Source organism: Cervus elaphus, chromosome 17 (genome assembly GCF_910594005.1).
Source record: "Cervus elaphus chromosome 17, mCerEla1.1, whole genome shotgun sequence".
NCBI lineage: Eukaryota > Metazoa > Chordata > Mammalia > Artiodactyla > Cervidae > Cervus > Cervus elaphus.
Window position 1 is genome coordinate 56314213 of NC_057831.1, and position 17143 is coordinate 56331355.

Genomic DNA, 17143 nt, shown 5'->3' on the forward strand with positions numbered 1-17143 from the left:
AGCATAAGTCTCTTGTGAGGAGGAGAGTGGCAAGGGCTTTGCGCATAGAGGAGTCTTCAAACAAAGCAAGAAGGCCAGTAAGTCTAGGTTGTCAGTTTTCTCTTCCTCCTCACTGGGGAAGAGGCTACAGACAGGACCCATGATCTGTTTTCTGTTAAGAGTGAGAAATTGAAGAATTGTCTTTTTCTTTTTAATCACATGTTCTCAGTTCTCCTTTCCTTGGTCTTCTGCAGTAGACTTAGAAAGAGTTTGAATTTTATAAGTAGCTTAGAATGTTATTTTCACAATTATCAGTTGCTTTTAAATTTTCTTGTGTTCTTCTGACTTGAGACACTACTTAATTTTCTTAAAGGATCTTTAGAGTTCTAAGTACACAGTACTCTCAGACAGACTTAATGTACTTAGAATTCTTAAATAGATGGACAATTTGCTTCTGATTGTTAATGCATCTGTGATGGGAGCTGGGGCCTTTTTCATCTGATGCTGGCTTACTTTGTTGTAGTGCCATCAAGGCTCTTTAGCAAGCACAGAAGATTCCTTCCTTCCCTAATGTGACTTTGCTTTCTTTTCATTTAGACAGCGCTGTGTAACTTTCCCCCAAACAGTGTGGTGAGTCAGGGGAGGTAACACCCCAGTTATCCTTCTGCAGCAGTGACACGTTCCTAATGGATGTGATTCTGAGGTTCTCTTTGATCCATGTGAGTTAGAGACACTCCAATATGTTACAACAAAGAAACTTTAGAGAATATCAGTGACAGGTGTTTGCTTTAAAAAAATTCATTCAGTTAATATGCTGGGATCCCTATGTGTTGTTGTAGCAAGCTCTGTAATTTTTTGATTAAAGACCAAAAAGAAGTCATATTGTTCATTGGCTTTGAATAACCAGCTTGTACTTTGTCCTTCCTCCTTGTAGGTGTACCTCTTCTTTGAATAATACATATTTAACATGGATCTCGTCTTCTGATGGCTTGTTGATAGTCTTGTTATTTCCTCAATGACCTCGTTTTTTATAAAATATTATATAAACCAAGTCACTAGTTTCTTTTTAGGTTGTAGTGCCTACTAATGCATTTGAAAATCATGCATTTTGAATGGATTATAAGGAAAAAGTGGCTTTGAAGTGTCATGAGACCTCTTAAAATAGAATGGTTAATATTTTGCCTTTCTGTCTTTCCTGGAGAACAGAAGTTCTCCTGAAGTTCCTGAACAACAGAAATTGTTTCTGAGGAATTCTCCAAGGACAAGTTTTTATAAAACAAATGTAATCACTATTGAAATAATTGTACTTAAGGCATACAGTGGGCTTCCCTGGTGGCTCAGATGGTAAGGAATCTGCCTGCAGTGTGGGAGACCTGGATTCAGTCCCTGGGTTAGAAGATCCCGTGGAGGAAGGCATGGCAACCCACTCCAGTACGCTTGCCTGGAGAATCTCTATGGGTGGAGGAGCCTGGTGGGCTACAGTCCACGGGGTCAGAAAGAGCTGGACACGACTGAGCAACTAAGCACAAAGCTTACATATTCACTGTTTTTGTAAGTAAATGTTTCATGGGGAAAAAAGTGCCACCCAAATGGAACCACAAAGGAAAAGAAATTAATTACTGTGCAAATGATGCTGAGGTTTATCACTGCTGCCAACAAGCTAGCTTTGACTCTGAGCTCTGAGAGGAGGCCTTGGTGCCAGATGGGCATGTGCATGTGCTAACCCTTCTCTAAGAGAACTCCTGACACTGCAGAGCCACTTTTTAAAATTTATGACCTTTTTGAAATGTGCAGTTTCCAAACACGTCTAAGTGGACATGTGAGAAGCCTCCCTGCTGGCGGGATCTGGCTCTGTCCTTGTGCTGTCCCCTGCTGGCCGAGCGTGCTGAGTCCACGTTGGTTGTCCTGGGAAGATGTTGCTTTCAAGCTGAGTAGGGCTAGTAAAGAAAATGTCTCAAAAGTCACATTCTCTTCATCTGATTGAGTGTATTTCAAGGAATGACTTAATACTCAACCGAGTAGGTAAACCAAGTAGATGTATACTCAATAAATGTTGATAATGAATTAAATAACATGACATGACTTTACAAGTTAAAGATTAATAGCTAGAGGAGCTTTTTTTCCCCCTCTTGAACAGAATATATAGGAACTTGGTTGGATTTTTCCACAGTTTTAAAATGATTTGTACAAGATTTCATTATAATTTTTTAAAAAGATGTCATTGTCCAACTAAGCATTTTAAGTAGAGTCCTCAGAAGACCATAGACCTTCTTAGCATGCTGGTATTCGTAGACAGTGTTGGAAACTGACTCTCATATTGCTTTTATAACCGGTTTATAGCCCCACACCTCATAGAAAGGAGGTTAAGAAACAGAACAAAATTGACTTTGTTACTTTTAACAGGCAATTGTTTTGTATTGTTCTTTCTTAAGAAATGAACTAATGATAGAAAAGCATACAAATCAGTGGTGTGTAGTTCAATGAAATAAACTTTTTTTGAGGTATAGTTGATGTATAATGTTACCTAAGTTTTAGGTATACAATGTAGTGATGCACAATTTTTAAAGTTTATAGATGTTACATACATAATGCCTATATATATAAGAAATATAAAAATTATATATAATTATGCCGCATTTTTAAAGGTTTATAGTTATTATATACAATATATAATTATATATGCTATATAATTATGTTTTATACATAATATATAATATATAGTATATCGGTTTTTAAAGGTTTACATTATATATAATAAAGGTTTATATTATATATAATAAAGGTATAAAAAAGGTTTATTATATATAATAAATATATTTAACAGCTTTGTACTTATTATAAAATTTTGACTGTTGGATTTGTGTAAGATGAATACCCCTTGCAGCAACACACAGGTTAGGAAATAGAGCATTTCCAGCCTCAGAACCCCACCTTGGTCCTGCCTCAGGTAACCAGCATCCTGATTCTTGACCTGACTCCATAGGTTAACTTTGAATAATGCAAAACAATATTATTATCCAACTTGGTTCCCCATTAGTTTCCTTAGACCTGTCTCTCTGGCTCATGAATGTTTATGAGATTAAGTCACCTTCAGGAAATAATGATTCTCCCCTTTGGAGAATGGTGAAGTTCCCTGGGAGGCATTCAAGAGACTTCACTCAATGGAAGGGTAGCCCGTAGTCATGTTTCGGTTATTTTAAGGAAGCGTTTATTTCTTGACCTTGTGTGGCCCCGCAGACGTGGTCTTCTCAGCCTCCCTGTCTTTCCCCTGTGATGTGTGACGAGCTCCGTGATGCGCTGTCTGGCCAGCAGCTGTGGGAGGACATTGTGCTTGGTTTAGACTAATTTCTGTCCATTCCAGTACTTTCTTTCACGTATATATCGAGGAAAAGAGAATGTACCAATAATGCTCCTCTCTTACTGCTGAATTCTTGGGTTGTTTTGATATTGGAAATAATCAATTGTGAAGGATTTCTCCAAGAAAATATACAGATTTTCTTGTGAGAGTACCCGAAAGTTTCACTGAAGATTAGGAAAAGAAAGAATGGGTCAGCTCTCGGGTACCTGCTCAGAGGCTTCGTAATTTGCGTCTGCTTCTCTTTCTTGCAGGTTTGTTTTTTTTTTTAAATAGACTTATTTTTTAGAGTAGTTTCACAGAAAAAGTGGGTGGAAATACAGAGTTCCCATGAAACTTCTCATGCCCCTGCCCCTCCTCAAGCCAGTTTTTCCTCTTAATGTCTTGTCTCCGTGTGGTCCCTTTACTGCAGTTGAGCCTGAATTGACATGGTGACTGAAGTCTGTAGTTTACTTCAGGGTTAATGCTTCTGATCATTTACTACCATTTCCTTGAGTAGCAGGAACAGCTTATTTAAAATGATCTTTGCTTTTAAGGGAGGGAATGTTGGAAGGTCTGGGTTAGGTGTTACCTCTGCTCTCCGAGTCTATGACACAGAGGGTAAACTTGCTCCTTAGCTGGGCTGCTGAGAACAGCCTTGATTCAGCCTCAGATGCTTGTGTAGTTGATCTGTTTATTATATACCCAGACTTGGTTTTAGAGGGCAAGCTAGAGGCTTGGGGTAGGGAGAGAGAAGAACCAGCGCAGTGGAAAACTGTCATTTTATATATATATAAAAAGAGTATATTTCTAAAGTTTATAAACTGCATGCTTTGTGTGTCTCCAGAGTAATTCAGTTTTATTTGCTTCATATTCAGGGAAAATAATTGAATACATTAAATTAGATGGTCTTCTAAACATGAACTCTGGTATTTCAAGTCTAAAGAGGCTAGGAGCTGGAGGAGACCTTGGAGTGTATTGCGTGCATAATCTTCATTTCGTTTTTTTGTTTTGTTTTGTTTTTTTGCTTCTTCCAATTTTTTTTTTCCCCATGGTAAAAACAGAAAAAGAGACACAGATGTACATAATCTTCATTGGAACAGACAGAGAGGCTGAGCGTAAATGAGTTGCCTTTGATCCCTCTTCCGGGCAGCACCTTGAACCTACATGACCTGATTTCTAGTTCTGTGTGCTTTGCCACTACCTTGCCCGAAAAATAAAAGGAACGCAAAGAATTTTTAAAATACGAGAAAAAAAAATTGAGTCTGTGCCATGAAATTTTGTGTGCAAGTGTATGCCTTTTGGGGCTCCCAGAAAATGCTTCCTGACGGACATGTTTGATATGTGAAAGGAGCCATGACCCTGGATCAGTTGCTATTGTCCTTCCTAGTTCCCCAAGCGTAAGAGTTTATAAAGGTGCAGGCATCATGGCTCTTGTCCTTTTCTGATGTTTTCAAGAGTATTTACTGAATATTTTGACTATGCCTCTATCTGATGTGAAATGTTTATTTTAGGTATAAGGACATCAGAGGTCAGAGGCCCAATCTGGCCCACTGGCTTCACTGTCTCTTTTTAACAATTGTCTTCACTTTTAGGATCATTGGTGCCCCCTAGTGGGATGATTGGGTAAAAGCACCAGTCGATGGTGGAAGCTGAGCATTTTCAAATGGATTGTTTAGCAGTCTTGGTGACAATTAAAAATTAACGTAAAAAAAATTAATGTAAAATATTCATTTTTTTAACCTTAAGAAATTGAGACCAAGAAATGAGCAACGAGAGAATGAATTGATTATTTCTTTCCTGAGATGTTTATATGAAGAGAAGCAAAAAGTTCACATCCATATTGGGGAGATAAGACAGGTATGGAATTTTCTCTCTTTGTCTAATTTCACCGGGACACACTGTAGAACAGAGTCTTGAGGATTTTCTGACGCTTTGAAACCTCTTTTCCTCTCTGCAATTTATTTTCACTTGTTACACATGCAGGGGAAATTTGGAAATGTTTAGATTGTGCTTGGAAAAGGTGAGGCAAGCTTCTGTGTCATTGTGCTGGGGGCAGAGTGGTTGCTCTGACGGGGGACTAGAGTGAATGCTGCCGCCTGAGTGAGCTCCTTGCGCTGCAAGGAGCCAGGCCCTGTCACCTCACCTTTCTCCCTGATAAAACGAGAGTGACATTGTACAGCTTCTTTCACAATTACATAAAGTGCCTGGAAATTCTTTGTACTAAAAATGCAGTGTGAATGTGAGATAGCACTACTGATAAATCGCATAGAGTATTAGCCTGGTTTATATACTGCCCAGATACAGAGCTTCTGTTTTACTTAGCATACTGGGGGTGTGGAGCTGGAAAAAAAAATGACGAGGATATTTTTGATATTCATCCTTGTTGCATAAATCAGTAAGTAGTATGTTCCGTTTTATTCCATTGCGTCAGCAGCACAGTTTGTTTCTCCATTCTCCTTTTGATGGACACCAGAGTTAATTTTAGATGCTGGTTATTGTGAACAGGCTGCTGGTAGATACTCTGTGACACCACTGGATGGTGGGTTCTGAGCTGAGAACTTCATCCTAGCTTCAGAATTTCAACCTTGGCTCCAAATGTTCATGCTTAGAGTTCACCCCTCAGTCTTGGCAAAGGCAGTGTGGGGACTGCAGTGCAATTCATTCTAGAGCCCCAAACTAGACGCTTATCCAAAAACCAGCATCAGTTCAAAGGAGAAACTTCTGGACGCTTAGTTTAAAACAAACAAAGACTGTGTTATTTTCTATATGTGAGCTATTTTCTAAAGATTGTATTTTCAGATTGCATTTGAATTATGGTGATAGACATAGAAAAGAGCCTTTTTAGACAATAGAGGAGACTAGAAGAAACATTGAGTTAAGTATGCAGAGATTCTTATGGTTTGGTTTATAAAAAGAAAACCACAGTGTAGTTTTTCTTCTGTCTCTGAAGGATCTTCTTGGTAGGATACTACCAATCTTTTAGCCAGTATTTTATGTATCAAAATTATTCAAAATGCTTCTCCTTTGTGAAAACTTTGGTTGAAAGCAAGTCTTCAACTTCTTAGGTGTGAACTGGCATTGAGTCAAATGCATGCCCCTGTGGGTTCTTTGTGGATAATTTCCTTAGCTCTAGAGACTGGCTTGAGCCTGGATAGGCTCTAATTCTTTGTAAATGATTGCACAGGACCAAACTGTGACTAATAACACACTCACCCAGGGTATATAATTTTTTGAGTGAATGCCAGAGCCTGTGCTCATCATTGTTCTTCTCAACACCTGCAAAATGTTAACTTTGCCAAAGCTCGAGGTGGTATGAAGGCATTTAAGGTATTAATCTGCACACTTTTGTGTATGCTTGAAATATGTAACAACAAAGGATAGTTGGTGTTTAGAGTAATGGAGGATGTGGTTGTGTGTTTTCCTAACAAAATCATCATCTAGCAGGAAGCATTCAGGTAAGAATCCATAGAAGAAACAGTTTAATCTAGAGAGTTTTATTTTTTTTTTAAGCATAGCTCTAATAACACTAAATTTTATTTTGTGATTGACAAACTTTTATGCTGTCATTTCATGTTCTGGTGAGTTACGGGAGAGGCTGGGTTGCAGAGGACAGTGAATAATGAGATGATGGAAGCCACCGGCGCGAGGAAAAAGAACTCTGTGGGAGGGGATGAAGAGATTATTGTAGGCAGGATGGATTCTTTAGTTGATTAGATTTATTTTGTCTAGCTCTCTGAAACACCCCCAAAAGTAAGTTGTTACTTTAATTTGAAAAGCTAATCATAGTCACCTTTGTACTGGAAGCTATGCCCATTGTTTTACATGCTTTACCTGTTTTAATCTCATAACAAAGTCCTATGATTAGATCTTGAGGTTGGTTTCGATTTACAGAAGAGGAAATTGTGGCTCAGAGAAAGTAATTTGCACAAGGCCATAGCTAGTGAATGACATGTCTCTGATCCATCTGCGGAGCCTGAGGTCTAAACTCTTTGTGAAGTGATTGGTTTCTAAGCCCTTTTCCTTGTTTAGTTTGGAGTGGGTAGTGCAACTCTTTGAGGCAAAGTTATTTCCCAGACTTGTAGTCATGTCACCAAGGAGCAGATGAAGTCAGAAAGAATATGACTTAGGATCAAAAAGACGCATCCTAGAAATTTTTCAGTTCTTTAAAAAGGAAGGAAAGAAGGAGAGAAGGAAGACCTAAGTGGCTTAACTTTCCATTGTTTCACTTTTTAGACGTCACAGATTGCAGCAGAGAATATTGGAAGTGAATTACCATCAAGTGCCACTCGATTTAGGCTAGATATGCTGAAAAACAAAGCGAAGAGGTCTTTAACAGAATCTTTAGAAAGTATATTGTCCCGGGTAAGTGACATAATTCCTCCTAATTTCAGTTAAATCCCTTTTTGAGAGAGCATGAAATTCAGTTCTTTGCTTTCATTCCATCAGTGTTCGTCACAGAGTATAGAAGGGTAAAGCCTTGTTCATGTCTTCTCAGTGTTAGAAAAATGTTATCTACCCTTAAAATTCAGTTTATAACTTAAGGTTAAAAAAATTCTGTACTCTTTTGTATTATATTCAATAGAATTTTTGTCTCCCGGAGGAATGTTATTTGTTGGCCAGTCCCTGTAAAATGCATGGATTAAATACACCGAGTTGTGGGTTCTGTTCTCCCTATCGTCACTAGGTACAGTTTAAAAATTGTCTTTGTTAGCTGCAATTGTTGTCTCTGGAACTGTTTATAGCAGGATCTGCAAACCATGGCCCTTGGGTCAAATGCCACTCACCTCCTGGTTGGTTTTTTTTCTCTTTTTTTTTTTTGCTGGGATCTTAGTTCCCCAGCCAGGAATCCCGCTACATTGTAAGTGCAGAGTCTTAACCACTGGACCACTGGAAAGTCCCCTACTTCCTGCTTTTGTAAATAAAGTTTTATTGCAACACAGCTACCTATTGTCTCAGGATACTTTTCTGCAGAGTTGAGTCGTTGCCGTGGATACCACATGGTCCACAAAGCCTAAGAGGTTACTAATCTGGCACTTTACAGGAAAATTTTGTGACTGGGAGCTCTGCAGGAAGAGCATATGTACCCATCTGGGAGTTCTTTAACAAATGACTGCCATCTTCCCCACCCTGCCAGCATGAGTGTAAATACCTTGATGGCCCTTCTAAGAAATCAAAGTTCTCTTTTCTCTCAAAAGTTTCACACCTTTCTGGAACTTGTGATATCTTCTTATGGTTCTCTTTTATTTCATGAACCACTCCAATTGAAACTTTTTTTTGTTAAATTTTATTTTGTGCAAAGATGTTTCTGAGAATTTTACAGCATCCTTACAGATCATTAAAAGCGGTTCATTTACAAAACTGGAATTGGAGTGGGTCTGCCTTTGAGAGCTCCCAAACGGAGAGATTGTGGTTTGCCTGTCATAGGCTGGCAGTTCACCACGCTCTGTGACTCAGAGGAGAGTTGCTGAGTGTGTACACTCAGCGCTTGCTTTTCTTCTAGACGCACTGTCTCCTCTCCTGCCCGTCATCCTGTCAAATGACTAATCTTCTGGGCGCTTTGGAATGTTTAGGTTGGTTTAAAAAAAAAAAAAGATATGTTGATTGTCTTAATGCACATATGTGCTCAGCAGCATTTCTCAGATGCACTTTTCCTGAGCTTATTAAATAGACTAGATTGCTTCTAGCAGATGTCTTTGCAAAAGCCTCAGGAGTCATAACTTGACAGCTTTTCTTTCCATAGGGTAATAAAGCCAGAGGCCTCCAGGAACACTCAGCCGGTTTGGATCTGGACAGCTCCGTGTCTAGCATGTTCAGTAACACCAGCAAAGTAAGCACGTTTCCTCTGAAGAAGCCAACAAATGGGTCTTGCTCATCCCCTCTACACAGGGCCTATCAGCAGGGACCAAAGAAGCCTCATAGCTGCCATCATGGAAAGTTTGGTGCTTCCAGACTTCATGATGCAGGTGGAGGGCTGGTCGTGCAGTTCTGCTCTGACAGACAAATTGTGCTGAGCAAAGCAGAAGGCTCTTCCAGAGCAAAGAGCTAAATGCACAGGCAGTCAGTGGATTTCTTTCTTTAGAAGGTTTTCCAATGAAATCTAAACATTAAAAATAATTTCAATTGGGAAAACCTCAAACATGAGTTTGTGAGTTCTGAGAAGTATGCAGCTTAAATTCTTGTGTCCTTTAGCTGACTCTGTGATTATAATTAAGCATCATGGTTTTTATAAATAAGCCTCACCCTTCCATGTCTGCCACCAAGCGCAGCTTTGCGATGATAAGCAAGCCAACAGTTCTTTTTGGTAACAAACCTGTGTCTGTGATGTCATTGTTTTCATTTTTTGCCTTCCAAACACACAACTATATTTAAGCCTTGCTAGCTCACCTTTTTAACCACCAGCCAAGTGGATTTCGGGTTTTATGCTGGGGAGGGCAGAGAGCCCTGGAATGCAAGGAGGAGGAGTCGTTGTGGAGACCAGCCCCTTCCCACAGGAATCGAAGTTGCTCTGAGCTCCCCTTTGGGCATGTGGCTTTCCAAGTTTTTAGACCATAACAACATTGTGAAATGGTTTACAAACACACATACATACATGCTCACACATAAAATTAAGATAAAATTTTACAAACCAATATTTACTATAAACAGTGTATGATACATATTGGTATTTTCTGTTGTTTTAAAAAGTTTATGGTAGACCGCTAAATTGATATCAGTATGTTCTTTGAATATCCATTGGCCCTTTCAGGGGTAAGATGAAGCTAAGGGTTAGCTCTTTCACATAATTTGAGGGATGTTAATGAGAATTGAGATGAATAGGTTTTCATGGTGAATTGTCCTAGACACATTTTTAAACCTTTAAAGAATCTTTGTAACTGTAGAGTTCTAAAGAATGAAAAATTTATGTTACATTTAAAGTGATTAACATTTCATAAGGTATTGGGAAATAAGCTTTATAAATCGAATTCCTGTAACATTAAGTGCTTTTAACCTCTCTCCTTAATAAACATAAATTTAATTTTTTAAAATTAAAATCCTTAATGCCTGTCAGATGAACAGATGGAATTTAGATTCTCCAGCCCACCATTTGATGCATTTGCTCTTTTTATGCTGACTTACTCATGCCTTCCAGCAATTTCAGTAGGGACAAGCTGGTATACTTCTTATTTCGTACTTTTTGATTTGAGAAAAATATATCCCTCCTTCCCCCCTACTGTTACCCCCTCGGCCACATCCTGGGCATGCAGTGCTAAGTGTGAGCGGTGATAGTTCTTTCCTTTGAAAAAGTATGCATCTTGAGAGCCTATGATATTAAAATACTGTTGTGAGTCCTAACAAATGTTTGAGGACTCACTCAGGAAATTCACTGAGTGCCTAATAAAATAATAGCTTATATTTACATAACATTTTACAGTAGACAGGCACTTTTGGTTGTATTATCTTGCTTAATCCTGAAACCCAGTGAGATAAATTTTCACTGTACCCTTTCACAGATGAGGAAATTGAAGTGCAGGAAGAAGCTAAGTGATTTTCTCTGAATCATGTCAATAAGTGCCTAGGGAGATATTTTCCATACCTAAGAATAATGTAGGATGTAATTTTTAACACTCAAGATTACCCAGTTTAAAAAAAAAAAAAGATTACCCAGTTAAATCCAAACATTAGCTCAAATTTAGAGAGCCTTAAAATGTGGGTATCACATGTATGAACACCCTTGGCCAAGATAAAGAAGTTGATTTGTTTAAACAGTGCAGACAGGTTACATCTCACTCACTAGACTTGTTATAGGCGGTAGGGAAGAGTCTTGTTTTCTTCAAAGATAACTATTTTGGCTTTGCTTACGGCAGTTACTTGTTATAATTTGTTCTTCACACTTGCACTTGGGCAGTTTTCCTGTTTGTCTTGCACACTAGCATTTTGTCTCCGCCGAGGAGGCACTTTATTGCCTTTTTTGGTGGCCTCTGGACGGCGTTATGACCAGAAGATGTGCTTACATATTGAAATGTTTTCCTGCCGCTGGAATCAGAGATTTGTAAATGCCACCAGTGCCGTGTGACGTGTCTGATCTGCTGTCTCTGTCTGCTACCAGGAGCCGTCTGGCTGTGAAAAGGAGGCCTCGTCCGTCTCCGAGAGCTGCTTCAGGCTCCTGGGCTCCTCGGACGACCTGTCCAGCGACTCGGAGAGCCAGCGCGCGGAGGAGCCAGGCCTGCCCTCCCCCCAGCAGGGCCTCCGGAGGCGCGCCAACACCCTGGGCCACGTCCCCGTGGACTGCCAGGAGCCGCCGCAGCCGGCGCGGGGGTCTCCAGGGGTCTTGCAAAGGAAACTTGTGAGGTACCACTCAGTGAGCACAGAGACGCCTCATGAACGAAAGTAAGATTTGTTGAAAATGTAGATTTGTTGTGTGAATAGCTGGGGCATGTGTTACTGCCAGGTATGTGCATCCCAGGCATATCTGTTGGGCGAAAAAGAAACCTGAGTCCAGTTTCACTCTTGGCTTAAAAAGAGAAAACTCAAATCAGTGACGTGTCCCTCTCACCTTCCTCCCTTGGGAGAGATGTAGATGTAAGAAATACCTGTGACTTGTCCACGTGCGGGGACGGTGAGGAAGCAGGTAAGATGAGCAGAAAGGGCCCTTGAGATGCATACGGGTCTGAGAGGCAGCCCTGACCGGGAACTCCGCCCCGGCCCGGAGGAGAGCAGCCAGCAGGAGATGCTCGTTTGAGGGCGGGGGCCTGGGCCACAGTGATTGGGGACTCTGTCCCTGCTGTGTCCCCAGCCGGCAGAGTTACTTCACTTCACTGCAGAACACGATGGAATAGACAGTCTCTAAAATCACCTCCGATGTGAGAATTCTGGATTCTTCCAGTAACACTCACTGATTTTAATAAATGGGGCCATAGCGAGCTGTTGGAATGTCCTGCTTGCAGAGCTGGGTCAGCCGGACAGCAGCAGGAGTCCCAGCTCCTTCAGGGGCCCCGTGGCAGTTAGTGTGACCGCACGTGTCGGAGACCGTGGGTGGGCACGGGTGTCTGTAAAATCACTTCAAAAACCTGAAACCTCTCGCCTTGTAAACGTGGAATAGGCCGCACCTGTGTTCAGCCGCCGCCTGCCTCCGACCAGTGACAGCAGAAGCCAGGACATGTCGGGTCTACACGGGGTGGGGAGGCGCTCTGATACGTTGCCGGTGAAGGAGGACATGTGCTGGCAATCTCAGACGAGGCTACGGAGTCGTTCAGCTTTGTTTTCAGTTGGCTATTGAAAATAGTTATGTGGTTCTTTGGACTTTGGCTGGGTAACTGTGATCCCAAAGCACGACCTGCTTCAGAAGCTAATACTCAATTCTGTGATGTCCTAGAGATAAATGTGCCGTGTGACCAGTTGTGTTTAACTCTTTGCGACCTCATAGACTGTAGCCCGCCAGGCTTCTCTGTCCATGGAATTCTCCAGGCAAGAATACTGGAGGAGGTTCCCATTTTCTCCTCCAGGGGATCGTCCCAACCCAGGGATCGAACCTGCATCTCCTCTGTCTCCTGCACTGCAGGATTCTTTACCCGTGGAGCCATGACAAGCATAGTTTGAGGCTTTATGGGTTCTAATCATGTTTCTTAAAACCCTGTGGACACACTTCTTTTGTTCTGCCTCTCCACTGCGCTCCATCCCTCTTTCTCTGGCATTTCAGTGATGATGGAAACCTTCCTGTCTAGAGATTCCTGGTCCTCTTGCTAAAGCCTGCTGTGTGACACAAGCCAGAGGTGGCAGGAAATGATGGAATCCCAGACCATCCATTTCCCTTCTCCCCTAAGAACGCAGCTTCCTGTAGGGTCGTGTTGGTGTGGATGGTGAGGGGACGTGGGACTGTCCTCCCCATCTCCCCGCAGCATGTCTCTTCTGCTCTGCGTGACCCCGCATGACCTCTCTGCTCACTTATGCACAGGAAATGAGACTTTGACATTCAAGGCAGCTTATTGTTCATGTTGAAGAGAGATGTATTTCTAAAACTCTGGATTTTGTTTTGCTTTCCTTTGCTTTTAATTAATTTTTCTCCCTGTCAGATCCTAAGAAGGGAGTGGAGGAAACGGATGTCTTGGGGTCATTCCGAGTGTGGGAGGTGATCAGGCGGGACCTTTCATGGCGTCCTCTGGACTGAGCTGTTTTGCCAGGGGGGCGCGGGTGCTGAGGAGGGGCGCCCCACTCACCGTGACAGCTGCCGTGTCCGTGTGTGCCTGCCTCTCCGGCGTGGTACTCCCCCCTAACGCCCCTGCCTTCTCTCTGCTTGCTGTTTAGTGGGAATTGTCCACCTGTTGGCGAGTCTCAGAGTCCCTCAGGGCAGCCTTCAGCTCCTGCCCCTCCACCTCGTCTTAACCCCTCCGCCTCCTCGCCTCATTTTTTTAAGCACCTCAAACATAACCCGAGCGGGGAGCAGAGTGGGAGTGCCGTGCCCAAGAGGTGAGCCGCCCGCGTGGCACGCTGGTCTCCCCGGGACGGTCACGCAGAGAGGGCGCTGCATGTCCACGCAGGACCCGGGGCACCGCGCGTGCGCACGCGTGTGTGTGTCCACGCAGGACCTGGGGCCACCGCGCACTTGTGTGTGTGTGTGTGTGTGTGTGTGTGTGTGTGTCCACGCAGGACCCGGGGCACCACGTGTGTGTGTGCGTGTGTGTGTGTGTGCACGCAGGACCCGGGGCACCGCACACATCTGTGTGTGCATGTGTGTGTGTGTGTGTGTGTGTGTCCACGCAGGACCTGGGGCCACCGTGCGCTTGTGTGCGTGTGTGTGTGTGCACGCAGGACCCGGGGCACTGCGCGCATCTGTGTGTGCATGTGTGTGTGCTTGTGTGTGTCCACGCAGGACCTGGGGCCACCGCGCGCTTGCGTGTGTGTGTGTGCGCGTGTGTCCACGCAGGACCCGGGGCACTGCGCGCGTGTGTGTGTGCATGTGTGTGTGCATGTGTGTGTGTGTCCACGCAGGACCTGGGGCACCGCGCGCGTGTATGTGTGTGTGTGTGTCCACGCAGGACCCGGGGCACCGCGTGTGTGTGTGTGTGTGTCCACGCAGGACCTGGGGCCACCGCACACTTGTGTGTGTGTGCGCGTGTGTGTGCGTGTGTGTCCACACAGGACCCAGGGCACCGCGCGCGTGTGTGTGTGCGTGTGTGTGTGTGTGTCCACACAGGACCCGGGGCACCGTGTGTGTGTGTGTGTCCATGCAGGACCCGGGGCACCGCGCGCATCTGTGTGTGCATGTGTGTGTGCATGTGTGTGTGTGTGTGTCCACGCAGGACCCGGGGCACTGCGTGCGTGTGTGTGTGCACGTGTGTGTGTGTGTCCACGCAGGACCCGGGGCACCGTGTGTGTGTGTGTGTGTGTCCATGCAGGACCCGGGGCACCGCGCGCATCTGTGTGTGCATGTGTGTGTGCGTGTGTGTGTGTGTGTGTCCACGCAGGACCTGGGGCCACCGCGCGCTTGTGTGTGTATGCGTGTGTGTGTGTGTGTGTGTGTTCATGCAGGATCTGGGGCCACCGCGCGCTTGTGTGTGTGTATGTGTGTGCACGCAGGACCCGGGGCCACCGCGTGTGTGTGTGTGTGTGTGTGTGCGCGCCCATGCAGGACCCGGGGCACCGCGCGCATCTGTGTGTGCATGTGTGTGTGCGTGTGTGTGTGTGTGTGTCCACGCAGGACCCGGGGCCACCGCGCACGTGTGTGTGTGCGTGCACGCATGCTTGTTTGGTTCTGCTTTTCTTATTTTCAGTCTATCATTTGAATCCATTTAATTTTACCATTGATTAATTAATTCCCTCAATTATTATGAGGGATTATTATTATTCCCTCAAATTATTATGAAAACAATCTTGAGGGCAAGATGTGATACTTCTTTCCCCTGCTCTGGTGTGTACACACACACGCGCGTGCACACACACACAGGTTTAATGGCAATGTGCTTGATTATATAAGTTGCAATTTGTGCCATTTCAGAAACTTCCTCATTAATTTAGAAAAATTATTTTTCTACTTTGACAAAGAATCATTTTGGATGATGGACTGAATTTTATTGCTGTGGTTTTGTTTTTATTTGGTCAGAATGCTTAAAATGAGATCTGTCCTCTTAACACATTTTTTATGTATTTACATGATACTAACTACGGGCACTGTGTTGTAAACTGCAGGCCCAGTGTTACATAGCAGATATTTAGAATTTATTCATCTTGTGTAACTGCATGGACTGATGTTTGTTAATTACTTCATTGATACCTTTCATTTAAAACAGTAGAATTTTGTTTGATTGAAAATGAAAGTTAAATCTCATTTGTAAACTGTTTTTGACTTCTTACTTGCTTTAATTTTCTTATCATTAGATGTATAAAATGTGTCTTCTGTTTTGAAGGTTTTGTTTTACAGTTTGTGTGTTTCTGTTTATCCTAAACTCTTTTTTCAACCATGCTCTCAGCATCTCCTACCGTAATGCCCTGCGGAAAAAACTTCATTCTTCTTCCTCTGTGCCAAATTTTCTAAAATTTCTGGCTCCTGTAGATGAAAATAACACCTCTGACTTTATGAACACTCAAAGGTAGGGTTCAATTTAGATACGTCAAGTCTGGGTGTATATGTTGCTTGTTAGACACATAGGGATTTTTTAGCCATCTTTTGCCATTTCCAAAATCATTTTCACTAGATCTGTTATATCTTCTTTCTTACATTTTTTTCTTAGTGAATGTGATTTAAAAAATATGGAGTCAAATGTGTTACCCAATTTTGACTAGAATTAGTTTATTTATATTTTGTTGTTTTCAGCAAATTAGAGAAAGTCTTAACCATTTCTCTAAGTGATAGAAGTATTTCTGGATAAGCATATATGGCTGCCAGTAAATCAGTCAGGATGTTTGATCTGTAAGTTCAGATGATTGTTCAGTTGTGGGTATATATTCAGGTGCAACCTACAAGGGTTCTCCAAGTTGTCCTATGAATAGGAAAAAACTTAATGATTGTTATTTATGTATATTGAAAAATATACTTTGTTTTGTAGTTTAAAACATATGGGTATTAAAAGTCATCATTAGCAAATAACTGCATCATTATTGCCCTTGCTGGTTCTGTGTAATTTATTTACTAATTTTTTTTGAGGTGATGCTTGGAGACATAGGGCTATGCTAAGGAGATCTCTTCACACATAGACTAGGGGAGGCTGTAACCCTGGTGACGGCACCCCCCACCTGCCCCAGCCCCCGCCTCTAGGCCATTTCTCTTTTTCTAGAGTGGCATCAAGAGAGGCCCAATTAGAAGCTAAGATCCATGGAGTGGAGTTCGTAGTATCTTTTACAATTAAAATAAGTACATGTAACCATTGTCTACCATAAAGAGCACCCTTTCAGAAAGCAGTTCTGCAGGACTTCTACCCCACCACCAGCTTGATTGACACCTGTGATTGTCTAGTTATATTTGCTTGTACAGAGATGATTTATAATTTAGTGCTTGGTTAAAAAAGATAAAAAGTCAAGCTAAAATATCTGCTTGTATCTCCCCACCAGTCACAAATCAGCTGTCTTTAATTTTAGGGACTTTGAGTCCAAAGCCGACCACATCAGCGATGCCAGCAGGACCCCTGTGAAGACACGGAGACACTCATGGAGGCAGCAGATCTTCCTTCGGGTGGCCACCCCCCAGAAGGCCTGCGACTCCCCCAAAAGATATGAAGGTGAGGCCCACCCCCATGTGAGCCTAGATTCCGGCTTGAGTTTCATGTTTGGTGGAAGAAGAGGTGAAATGAGATTTCAAGTCAAAATCATCCCCTGATTTTAAAGTTCCCAGGTTAGGAAGCTCAAATGGCAATGCCT

General features: G+C 42.7%; 1 protein-coding gene across 6 annotated transcripts in view; it reads left to right on the forward strand.

Moving 5' to 3' along the window:
• Positions 1 to 17143, forward strand: part of TBC1D1 (TBC1 domain family member 1) — a 224136-nt gene that overhangs the window by 124059 nt on the left and 82934 nt on the right. For 4 of the 6 annotated variants that reach the window (XM_043870715.1, XM_043870720.1, XM_043870718.1 and 1 more), the window contains 7 exons: positions 5063 to 5173; positions 7550 to 7678; positions 9057 to 9143; positions 11403 to 11683; positions 13598 to 13759; positions 15760 to 15879; positions 16865 to 17004. In XM_043870715.1, coding sequence (XP_043726650.1) covers positions 5063 to 5173; positions 7550 to 7678; positions 9057 to 9143; positions 11403 to 11683; positions 13598 to 13759; positions 15760 to 15879; positions 16865 to 17004 — 1030 coding nt within the window. The remainder of the gene's footprint in view (positions 1 to 5062; positions 5174 to 7549; positions 7679 to 9056; positions 9144 to 11402; positions 11684 to 13597; positions 13760 to 15759; positions 15880 to 16864; positions 17005 to 17143) is intronic. The other 2 variants (XM_043870716.1, XM_043870717.1) reach the window with 2 other exon arrangements.